At 39.6% G+C, this 12,500-nt stretch overlaps 1 protein-coding gene across 2 annotated transcripts in view; it reads right to left on the reverse strand.

The window, feature by feature from the left end:
- Positions 1-12,500, reverse strand: part of LOC137999795 (putative ammonium transporter 3) — a 14,135-nt gene that overhangs the window by 1,006 nt on the left and 629 nt on the right. Inside the window, exons 1-5 of one of the 2 annotated variants that reach the window (XM_068845710.1) lie at positions 11,392-11,480; positions 8,921-10,045; positions 3,763-3,822; positions 2,388-2,464; positions 1-1,618 (exon numbers count right to left, since the gene is read on the reverse strand). The exon at positions 1-1,618 is cut by the window's left edge and continues 1,006 nt beyond it. In XM_068845710.1, coding sequence (XP_068701811.1) covers positions 831-1,618; positions 2,388-2,464; positions 3,763-3,822; positions 8,921-9,687 — 1,692 coding nt within the window. In that variant the 5' untranslated portion in view covers positions 9,688-10,045; positions 11,392-11,480 and the 3' untranslated portion in view covers positions 1-830. Of the gene's footprint in view, positions 1,619-2,387; positions 2,465-3,762; positions 3,823-8,920; positions 10,046-11,391; positions 11,481-12,500 lie in introns of those variants that run through there. The other variant, XM_068845709.1, reaches the window with a different exon arrangement.

The following is a 12,500-nucleotide window of genomic DNA, read 5'->3' on the forward strand; positions in this document are numbered from 1 at the left end:
CTTTAGTTGTATTTTGTAGTTGGCGTTCCCGTCGCGGCTCGTCAGGTCTCTTTCTAAAGAATAATTTTGCTACAACCTCCCTGTTTCATGACTCGTATTTTATAGTAACATATGTGGAACGTTTTTTCGTATTTACACTATTTATGCAGTTTGTTTGTTATTAAGTTGTCCTTTTTATAGCAAGAGGTGCTTGTAAATGGGTGCCTTTGTATCTTTTTTTCTTTTAGGGGATGGGTCGGGTAATTTACCTAATAGGGGATCTTGTGTCCTATTGTAATATTTCCTGCCTGTGGGCGAATTCGTTAAATAAATAAATGAATAAATGAATAAAATAAAAATGTAAAGAACACTGCCATGGTCACGATATGAGCAAAAAGCAAAATCTAGCATCAACATCACCAGCTTAGAAAGGAAAGGAAAGGAAAGGAAAGGAAAGGAAAGGAAAGGAAAGAAACTTTATTTGAGTATCTCGTCTTCTAGCGCTGGAGCACTAATTGAGGGCACTGTAAACTGAAATTAACAATTAACGCAAAACAAATCAAATGTTGGCTTTTGAGGAGAGGGTGAAACGGGAGTACCCGGAAAAAAAACCTCTGGGTGCAGAGTAGAGAACAAACGAAGTCAACCCACATATGATGCCGAATCTGGGAATCGGACCCGGGTCACATTGGTGGGAGGGGAAAGCTCTCACCACTGCGTCATCCCTGCACCCTTGCAAACTATATATAATGGAGATAAATTCTTCAATTAGGAGAAGAAAGTTGACGTGTAACATGCATGATGAAGTTTGGTTTGATTCACGTTACGTTTCCGAAGTTGAGTTCTAATTCTCAGCTCCTTTGAAGGTGTGATTCAGTGTCTGTAATCACGCCGCCATTTTCAACCACGCGAATGTGATCTCGACTTTCGGTGGCACCGTTCGAGTCGACCACATTTTGTCCTCCGTTGACATACGACAATTGCACCGTAAAGGTACCGTTTCTAGGACTCTCATTTCGACTTCCTTTGATTGATAAAGCTTTTCGCAACTTCCGCCGAAAAATTTTTCTCTTCACGGGAACCCTTTTCCAGAAAGATTTGTGCCCGTTATCGTTGTTCTGAAATGTGTCGATGGCTAAAGTTATCGGCAAATCGTTTAGCACGTTTACCTCCACAGATTTTAACCGTTCGGAGCCGTTTTCTTTTTCATCGTAAATTCCTTGAAGCGTGAAATCGTTTTCGGCAACTCCGTGTTCAACGTAATCAGCGCCCAACAGCTCATTCTCCGTGCTCACGCGCAGCCCGAAAACCTTGTCAACCAATAACAGCTCTAGGAACGTGGTAGCAGCGGCCCAAGCGGAAACAGAAACGACCACTAGCATTTGTACTCCAAGAAAACTCCATGGACCGCCTTTGAAGACCCCATAATCTTGGGAGAATTGGTTTTCCAAGATGTCTTTCTCAGCAAACAAAGCAACGCTTATTAAACCCCAAATTCCAGCAAAACAATGAGTAGGGACGCAGCCAACCGGGTCATCAATGCGAAGACGGTCAAGAAGAGCACATCCTGGACATGCCAACAGGGCACCCAATGCACCAATGAGGATAGCTTCCCAAGGTCGAGCGAGGGAGCAGACAGCTGAATCCAGAGGGGAGACATGCAGTAATTTTAAGAGGATTAACCACCGGGGTTAAATCAATGAATTTTCTACTAGAGGGTTTCAAAATGTTATACTGATTTTACCAAGAATTTGCTAAGTTTAGGAGCCCATCACGGCGTTTTCAAAGACCCATTTAGTTTTAGATTAAACTTTCCGCGAATGAGACTCCCGCAGGAGCCTGATGACCAATCATAAGAAACTAACTTGACGTCATGGTGTCACCGAACCGGAACTGCCTTTAAGTAGTCTAAAAATATATCAGTAGATGTAAAAATGCCGTGACATAGAGTTAGTATGGGAGTTACTTCGTCCTAGTCATGGGTTCAAGCTACGTTTTGAAAAGCATGCGTCTTTGTCCTGTTTGTTTGAGACAAATTTCCCAGCTTAGCCAACCAAAAAGGTGCAAATTGCAACAGGTCTTACCCCTGGATCGGGTGCTGTATTTTGACGGAGCTACCTACGATTTGCTTAACCCCCGCAGTAAATGCGACCTCAACCCCCACTCCCGTACCAGCGTGTAGTAGGACCTTTCACGGTGTGTTACATGAAAATAGTGTTGGAACCAATTATATTGGAGCACGATGTCCAGATTTGGTTGATGGTGTTGCGTACCTTTGTCTTCCGATGTTTTAGCTCAAATCACAATTACAGACTGATGAGCCACGGTTTTGTTTAAAGCGTTTAGCTGCATTGGGCAATGGAAAGGACATTTCTATGATAAATTAAACATTTTATGATTTTACTCACCCGTTATGCTTACGAGCCCTGCTAGAATACCGGTCACAAAAATGGGAATATTTAGTTTGTTCTTGAAGCAGATATAACTTCGGGAAATAAAAGAAAATAAACACACATGATAAGCAAAATAGGATATTTCTAAAACTAATTAACAAAGCTGTTTCTACACGATCTTGCATTTAGCTGTACGTAGAGCTACTGATTTTGTTTACACAACAAGATAACATTGCCCTTGCGTGGGTAAAAAAGGGCGTTTTTGTAAATCATCAGTTCGTGTTTTCTGCAGATTGTGATTGGCCCCATAATCCCGCGCCATCGAGTCATCGACCAACCAGAAGGAAAATGAAAACGAGCGATGACGTAATTTCACACATTTTTTCGTGCGCAGCGTTTGTTATATGCATTAGCTTTGGAATCTGATTGGTTTATTTAATGACAAGCGTCCGTAGGGAGATGTTTCTCTGGTTTTATGACAATTTTCAACGGAATCTCGAAATAAGTTTTGATGCTTAATTTTTTCGGTTTCAAGAGTCGGCGACGACAGTCTAGCCTAAATTAAAAATGTCTAGGAAATTTTGCGTTACGTTCAAAGAATGAGCCAATGCACTGCTATGAGTAAAATTGCTTTTAAATTCCTGCCATAATTATAATATGGTCGAATATATTTTCGCTTACTTTTCGCCGACTTTATGTATTTTCCTTTGTGTGAAAACTGGTTTATTTAATTGTCCTTGTCTGGGATTAACAAAGTAGTACGTCAAACCAATTCTCACGCAGGAGCCCATCTGGAGCGTGCAACTTCCATACAGCGTGTGTGAAACGGCGTTTTCACAAGTAGGTTTATTTTTAGACTAGCCCTTCCCGCGAATTAGGTCAAAAACAAAGGCAGTTCAGGTTCGGTGATCCTATGACGTCAGCTTAATTTCATCGGGCTCCTGTGGGAGTCTCATTCGCGGGAAATTCAATCTAAAAATAAATCGGTCTGTGAAAACGCCGTTACACGAACACAGTAGAGTTGTAGGCTCCGGGTCATGGGTTCCTATTTTCACTGAAATTTTCTACACTTTCCCAGCGAAAAGCTGTATTGAAAAATAGATATGTGTAGTCAAAATGTTAACTAAATGTCCAAACATACTCAATCCCATTGAAATCAGTCAAACTCGATCTCGAGACACCAAATTCAAAATCCTATTTTTTCTACGTTGCAGCAACATTAGGGGTCCAAGGAGAAACTAAGCTCGTTGCATTCCTATGCAAGCATCTCGACAGTTACTCAATTGAGTGTTCTGAAATCTAAGGGCGATCTATTCGTTAACAAAGCAACTTGCAACCGTGTTTCCCATTACAAGCATTTTGCCAAATCATTCCATTTCCCTGGACTCACCTGTATGCCATTCCGATTATTCCCCCGCCTATGGAGCCATTGATAGTAACAACTGCTGCCCTGATTGTGCAATAAAAGAGGATCACATAAGCAGTAGCGTCAACATTTGTACATAGGAGCCCATTTCTATTAGCGTTAGGCTTAGCTACATAATTCCCGAAAAATTATCTAAAATTCTTTTCGGAATTTCCCAAACAAAAGCTCTAAAGTTATTTTAAAAATGTCCAAAATTCTTCAAAAACTCTCTAAAATTCCCGACAATTCTTATAAATCTCGTTTCTTATGGTGCCAAGTCTGCCATATTTGCTATCAAGCAAAGATCCGGATTCTGAAACTACGGCGAGAAACCGCTGCTTAGATGCACTGTAGGACCCCTTTTGGTGAATAACCGCTGATAAGGAATGGATATGAACGGACTGGCCCCTCTCCTGGTAGGTTGGAATAAAAAAAAACACGTTTTGTAAACGTTTTTTCCTGTGAAAAGTTTCCAACATATCAGGTGAAAGTTTGTGGGACGGCGTTTTTACAGACCGAGTTATTCTTAGATTGACTTTCCCGCGAAACTAGACCTTTCCAGCTCTTGCATGAGAAATAATTACCCAAGGGATTTAGAATGGACGCCAAATCTCATTTAACCCTTTACAGTGCGACGCGCCTTACCGTGGCCACCAAACAAAGTTCTTTACAAATTATCCGCCATTGAGGGTGTGCAAATTTCATTGACAGTCACGCCTCATTGCAAAGTTCGTACGGTTGTAATTTACACGTATTTACACGTAGTATTTACACGTAGGTTGTCAAAAAGTGAAAGTTTGTTGGGTGGCCACGGTAAGGCGCGTTGCACTGTAACTCCACTGTTATTTTCAAGGAGTAGATTAACTCCAAGAAAGGAGTAAAAAAAAAGGTACAAAACCACTCCATTTTCGGAGTAGAATTCACTCCGGTATTGCTTACTCCGTTTTTGGAGTAAAATGTACTCCTACATCTTTTACTCTTTTGTTACTCTGTCTAACACCAGACGATTTTACTCGTCAACGGGGCCCCCCTTTGGGCCTAAAATGGTTAAGAACTCGTCTAAAAATAGCTTGATCTGTGAAAATGCCATTGCATAGACCTAGTATTGCTATTGCAGGCTCCTGTTGTGGTGTAAAAACGGGTGAAACTCACGAATGACGTAACACAAAGGAAACATAAGAAGACTAAACCATGTGAGACAAATCCCACACCTACTCACAGCGCCAGACCGCCCGTGTCCGTTGAGCGTAAGAATTCAATCGCTTATCCTTCATGTGGTTAGCACTGAAGTCACAGACTACAAAGCCTTGGCCTTGAGGACGGTTTTGAATAGTAACAGCGACTATGAAACTTTACTTAGAATGATAGGGTCTGTCAATCTTGAATCTTCTCGTGTTCAGAATATGGTAATTACTACGTATAAGACTCTTTATGGCGTTGCTCCTCCATATCTCAAATCACTACTAAAAGAACGGAAAGTGGCATACAACCTCAGAGGTACCCTAAAATTGAATCTACCAAGAGTTACCACAACTACCTATGGATTACAATCATTCAGATATGCTGCTACCCAAGTATGGAATATGCTGCCTGATGACGTAAGAACTTCTGAATCTCTTATTGCTTTTAAGCGCGCTATTCAAAATATTACTGCGTAGATTATATGTGTATATTAATGTGTACATAAGCGGATTATTATATTTTTATTTTTATTTTTTTTTTATATGTATTAATTTTACTCGGAGACACTAGCTCTCTCGAGCTACTCTAAATCTGAGTTTAAATAAAGTTGTATGTATGTATGTATGTAAAGTGTGTGCACGCGCCCTGCATGCTTAAGGTAACATACATACATGCATGCATAAACTGGAGTATCAACCACCTGGATCATTGCTGTAAATTGAAGCGACTTATTCATCTGTTTGCGCCTACGTACACTGATTCAAGTTTACTAGATGCATAAACATTACATCTTTCTCCTAAAAATTGTAGACGATTTATCTTCTTTATAGGATAAAATAAAGGTTTTAATCTCATTTTTATGGCATTTTAGCTTTGCATAAAAAAATTGAACTGTTAATTTGATAATTTAAAATCCTCATCAGTAAAACAATTTTTTCACGTGTAAACAAAACACACTTCCTCTTTCGAAATATAAATATAAATATAAATATATATAAAATCTATTGTCTGTAGGTATGACGTAAGAGAAACAGAGCAAGCAAGCATGTACGTGCTTATAGCCAATCAAAATCGAACTGGTGACACCAATGTATAATAATTCTTGTTGTTTCCTTGTAATACACATATCTTAGGCGACGTAATTGTTCCGGCATCAGTTTTCTGAAATAAGTTGTTGTGTTTAATTTCCTTCAAACAAGAAATAAGTAATTAAGATATTTGTAAGTAAAGCAATAATATTAACTTAAATTCCATTATGGCTTGAACGCAGGCTGCTGCCTGATAGAAAAAATATGTCAGGTTCTAAAGCTTCTCAACGGTGAATAATGAATACATTTCTCTTTGTATTTCTAAAAATCTTGGCCATCTTCATGAGGCAGTAATTTTTTTGTGAAGATCATGCTGGATGATAAAAAAGAATTACATTACATGCACATTGACCGTCTTGCACGACAAGGCTAAGCGAACTCTCTCTTATGTGCTGCAAGATTTTAACGTGCCGAAAACAATGAAACATAATGGCTTAATTGTACGTTTTCCTCGGCGCATATTTTGGAAGCAGCTTAGAGAAAAATAGGCTCAAAACGGCTTCGATTAGCTTACATTAGAAGTCAAGAAAAAACAAACACTTTTAAAAACGAGAATTCACGATGATCTAAGGGATTTACGACTTGTCACGGAGGCGATGTTCTTGCGGAGTGAAGCCGAGACACTTAACCATGTCAAGCAACGAGTGCCTTTTCATTCCCTGCACAAGGCAAACGAGCAGAAGATTACCATAAAATCATGACGGAAATCAATTTACCATTTCGAAAATTGGTTTATACCAAAGTCGAGGAAGGTAGACAGTAAGGTTCGAGAAGATCATCTTGACTTTAATTATGCCAAATAAAATGAATGTGAGGTGATTTCCTCGATGTGTTTTTGGGCAACAAGGTTTTTGAACGTTTGAAATTTATTTCCTCTTTTAAAATAACGATGTTTGACGTTTCCGATTTTCATCGGCTCTCATTTGCGTCGACCGGAAGCACAAGGCTTTGTAACGAAGCTGGGGATTTTAGGACACCAATTTTATGCCCAAATATGAACAAAAATGAGATCGATGCTGCACGCGCAGTAAAATGCACGAGCTACGTTACATCCAGTTAAGAGTTTCTAACTTCCCAGCCACGAACCAGAGTTAAAAGCTTCTCAAGGTCACGAGCTTCTGCGTCGACCTAATAGACCTCTTTAGCTTGAACGTTTTGTTTTCCCATTTCAGATCACGTGACATTACTCTAGGGAACAGTTTCTTACAAACTGCTATGAAAGACGCAAACCTTTCACGTGCCAGAAAAGAGTGTATTAATTTGGGCTTTTTCGTTTTTCCTTGTCGTTGCTTAGAAGTTAATCTCCATAATTTAGGAGGTCTTTCGCAGCCGTGTTTCTCTTCTTTTTTTTTTTTGGCGCCAGCAGCAAAGGCCTTCAGCAGCCTTCTCGATATTTGTGAACTAACTGAATGGTCATTTTCTCTGGTGCCTCTTGGGAAATTAAGGACTTTTATTTATTTATGCCGCATAAACGTCAAATTTCGCTGTATGTCTATATTTTTTCCCGTATTCAAATTACCTATCTGATTACTAAAGACGTCCCTTGCCGCCACTTTTCAGGGTTGCGTCCTTTGTCAGCTTTACTCCATGGAAAACATAGGTACTCGGTTCTTCGAGTAGAAGATGGACCTTTGATGGGATCTTCCTCGTTCTTGCTAGTGACTTCTAGTTTCCCTTAATTACTTAAAAAATCCTACCGTCAAGGGCAATTACTAATATCTTCCTTCGCCTTGAAAACAGTGACTGTCAATAAATTATGTCAGTTTTTCATGTAACGTAAGAACTTGTTTTCCTCTCGTCTCCGGTAGCCGTTTGCCTTTGAAAAACGCGGGGTCGTTGAGGCTTTGTAGGGTCAACTACAAAAGAACGTAACATGCTCGCCCCCTCGAGCTCCAACCAAAAGCTTGAAGTGCAAAACCTTCTAATCTCTCATCGGCCATCGTTACCTTATTTAAGATTGTCATCCCAACGACAACTGATTCAGAATTATATTGGCATTATATAAGTCTCTTTCCCGTTTCTTCGATGTCGTGGGATTTTGCTCGTGTAATATATAACTTTTGGTTTTAAAGATTCATGCAAAAGGATAAAACACACACTGTACATGACTCTACTTTATAGACTTTCGCCTTCATAAACCAAACAAATAAGTTCACGTTCACAGCTGAGATGAAGTACTAGACTTGATATCCGTTCTTTGGAATTCCTAAATATTGGTTTTTTTTTGTCTCCATACATTCTCTGTAATTTTGTGCCTTTGGAATTAAAGGAAATGTGTGGCAGAAACTTTGTTTAATTAAATAATTTCTACTATAGCCATTCTCTCCAATTTTATTCTGCCGTACCTTTGAGCGCATATCTTCTGTTTTGGAAAATAAAAAATACCAACATTGCATATCATGAATACTTTTCATCGTTTTGATCTTCCACACAAACCTTTGAATTTCTCTCCATCTTGCCCTGATTACCCACGATGCACTCAAAAGCGTTCACTCGTCTATTATAGCCAGATTTTTCAAATTGTTGTCCGAAAAATATAAAAAGATACTTTCCGGTGGCAAACCCGTTTTATTATATTCTACGGAGAGAACATGGTTTTGAAACGAGATTTTCAGGCTGTATGTCTTCACTGAGAATATCAAAAACATCAATTGTGCACCTTAGCACAGATTTTTCAAATTTGGAAATAAGAACTGTTGAGGTGGGGAAAGCGACAATGAATTTTGATGTTCACGTACGTTTCAGTGCTTTTTGCGGCTTTTTTTTTTTTCAGAGAAGAAACAGGTGAGAAAAGGAAAAGATCCTGATAAAAAAATTATAAGGCATTGGCTTAATCATTATAAATAACTCCTATAAGGATAAAAAAGTCATACCTGGAGGCTAGTTTCCACTTCATGCCGCTAATTCCAAAGGTGCTACCACAGTTGAAACCTAACCAGCCCCACCATAACATAAAAGTGCCGAGGAGAACATTTGTTGGGGACGCCATTTGTTTTAATGGGGCGTTTTCGTCGAAGCGTGCGATCCGTGGCTTCAACATTAACGTGGCTACTAAACCACTCACACCACCAACCAAATGCACTGGACCACAGCCAGCGATATCCACAGCACCCATTCTGTTGAGCCAACCACTGTGATCCCAAATCCAATGAGCCGGAAGACTGTATGTTAGAGTATTGAGGAACGAGTACATGGTGTAAGCTTTTAAACTGGTTCTCTCGGCCATCGCGCCCGAAACAATGGTTGTTGCTGTTGTTGCGAACGAAAGCTGAAAGAAATACTTGGAATAGATTTGTCCCATTTGGTTTTCATCCGCATCGGTCAAGAAGGACCCGAGTCCACAGAATCCATTTGCACGATCGTTCAGTCCAAAACTGAAGGCGAATCCAAACAGCCAATACGAGAGTCCCCCATAGATTACATCAATTGCATTCTTCACCATAATGTTTACCTCATTTTTCCTGGAAACCATACCGGATTCTAAGAGACCAAATCCAGATTGCATGGTGAAAATGATAAAAGCGCTAGTGAGAATCCACGTTGAATCGTCCGAGTCTATTTCATCGCCATTTATGTTGTTTTGCTGTGCGTTCGTTACTTCTGCAAACGATTTACTTGTCGTCCAGTTTGAATTGGTCATCACGGTTCGCTTCTTCTTCTTCTTCTTCTGACAAATTATCGAGATATCTTCAACAGCAACCGTGAGAGATGCACCCGGTTGCAAACAGATTTCTATTTTCTACCGGTACGGTTAATGCAATTCGCGGTTTTGTGTGCCGTGGTATAGCTCTTAATAAAACCGCACTGTGTCACTGGGACTGAAGTTGCTGCCTTGATATTAAAATGCCATTGGCGTCTACTGCCTGTTCACGGCAAATTTGCATAATTCCTTAGAGAGCCGAGGATGAATTACGCCACTGTTTGCGATTGTGCAGATATCAGGTCGTCAACGAACCGAACCAATTGCCAGTCCGTGCAAAATGAAGAAGCTTGACCTCCTAAAAAATTCAAAGAATTGAAACGAGACAAAAATGAAATCAGGGTGGTTGTAGAACGGTCAATGTCGGAGAACTATAGTTTATCCATTTTTTTTTTCTTTTCTCCCATTTTCCTCATTTAAATTTAACACCGAGGTGTTAGGGAGTCTATCGATGACTTTCGAATGAAGCTTAGTTTCATTTCCTCTGTGGAAACACAAGTGTATGTATTGTAGATAAACAGCACAAGCAGTCTTTCAGAATCAGGCATGGCACCGACAGCTTGAGACACAAACTTGTCAAATTGTGTAATCTGGTGTGATAGAAACTGGCTCGTTTCCATCACTCACAATGACAAAAGAGGATACATGCCGCAGGCACGTTGTCTTATTAAGCACAAAGCATGGGGGACACAATGTGAACAGTGAACTTGAAAAAACAAGAATCCGCTAAGAAAAGTTTAAATTGACTGGGCTGCACTGTTACTAGAAAATAGTTCGCGAAATTGACCAATCGGAGAGCGCGAGATCTGATCAATTTCCTTATATGTTGTTTTATCATATGGCAGGAAGAATTGTCCAGCTGGCTTCTGTGCCTTACTTTTTTTACAGTCTTTGTTTATAGTTTTTCTTGCACTTTGTGAGACTCGTTTGTTTTCTTTCTTAATTGACCTACTGTCGGCTTTCCCTGGAGCCTTTACTTCGCTTTTATTGTGGTGTTCAAAACTTCCCTCGTGCATGCCGAGTATACAAACAAGGGCGGAGCTTGCAAGCGCCGGAGAATATTATGCATTTCTTTGATAGACATGACACAGCATTAAGTTGTAATGGTGAATTTGCATCTTAAGGCGATTCCTCAGAAAAAAAGTTGTCAAACGATTTTCTTGAAACTTTCCCTGAATGTTCCCTACTAATACCTGTTTTGAGAAAGATATGTCACCGTGCTTGCTTAAGAGATATAATGGGCCAATCTTACCCCATTACTTAGGTGCCTGTACTGATACTAATCACTTATTTCATCGGCTCAGGGTACATTTTGCGTTAGCTCAGAAACGAAAAAAACAATTGAAAAAACACTTGATAGGTAGAAAGTCTAGGGCATATGGAACATTGTCTCACATAGTTTATGGAAAAATCACTCAGTCAACTTAAAACGACGTCGACTCAAAACGTATTCTCGAGTCGTTGTTTTCAAGATCATAATTTACCTCCTTGGGTAAAGGGCTTTGTGTACGTTTTTAGCTGTATATTTTTTTCGGATAAATTTCTTTAAAATTCTTTTGTCTTAAAGGGGATAATTTGTACACCAAAACTATGGAATAAAAATATAGGTCAATGTGCTCGTTTAAGAGTAAAACATCATCGTACCTGTCTATCTCGATTATCGTAGATCGAAACAACAAAATTCGCCATGTTCTCGGAGTGCGCGTGCTTATTGGCAAAGAATTATGAGTCAGTGGCAACTCTCGCGTGTTTTGAGAACTGTTTCAGCGTGTACGATCGACTTACGCTATATTAGTACAATGTTGCAAATTTGATCCAATTTATAAATATTGATACCCCATATGCGCAGTACAGGATGCGCAGTGGAATACTGAGGAATCACCTTAAATAAATGTCAATAAATAAAATCCTGGAGTCCAAGGCAAGGTTTTTTTTCCAACCTTTTTTTCTCAAAAATGTAAAATATAGATGCAAACTAAGGGACATTACCATGAATCGCGTCCAAATTAACTTTTTCTGCCTTGATATAACCCTCCAAATATCGCAAAAACTCGTCCGCCATTGCTTCGCTCTTAAACCTAGACTTCGCTGTATTTTACATTAGCGGTGTGTCTTGTGACGTCATCCAATCAACCCCGCTCGCATGAGCTACAGAAATACACAGAACCAGAATGGATTCCTTTACGGCTTTACGTTTTTGTCACGTTTTTAAGTTTAGATTGCTCATGGCTGGGTTTGTAAGTGAGAAATTGTTATAACAATGGCCTTGCGACCTCGAGCTCGGCGGCGAACGAGCAACCGAACAAGTCATGATCGGAAGGTCGTAGGTTCGACAGCTGTACATACAAGGATCCTCGATGCGTGTGTTTTTCTCGAGTATTCCCGAGGCTTCACCGACGAATAAATTTCTCTTTACCGGGGCAATATATATCTCCTCTTTTACAACAGTGTAAGAATCGTGTTCTTTGCCAGTATTAAATGATGTCATTTGCCATCATCTCTATTACCATGGTGTTTATTTCTTAAAGTAGAGTGAGCCATGATACCTTATTCTTCGTCCTCAGCGTAAATGATTACCAATAAGCACGAGGAGGCTTCTCTTTCTTTGTCTCCAATTTTATTTGATTATTTTTATAATGATTTATCAGTACCCTCCTTTTACAGGATTGCAAAATAAATTGACTCGTAGTGATAAAAACACAAAATAAAATGCGGAAAGAGATTGATTGCTAGCCGTCCAAGGTCCATGCATT

The sequence above is a fragment of the Montipora foliosa genome, chromosome 4, assembly GCF_036669935.1.
Source record: "Montipora foliosa isolate CH-2021 chromosome 4, ASM3666993v2, whole genome shotgun sequence".
In the NCBI taxonomy this organism is placed as follows: Eukaryota; Metazoa; Cnidaria; class Anthozoa; order Scleractinia; family Acroporidae; genus Montipora; species Montipora foliosa.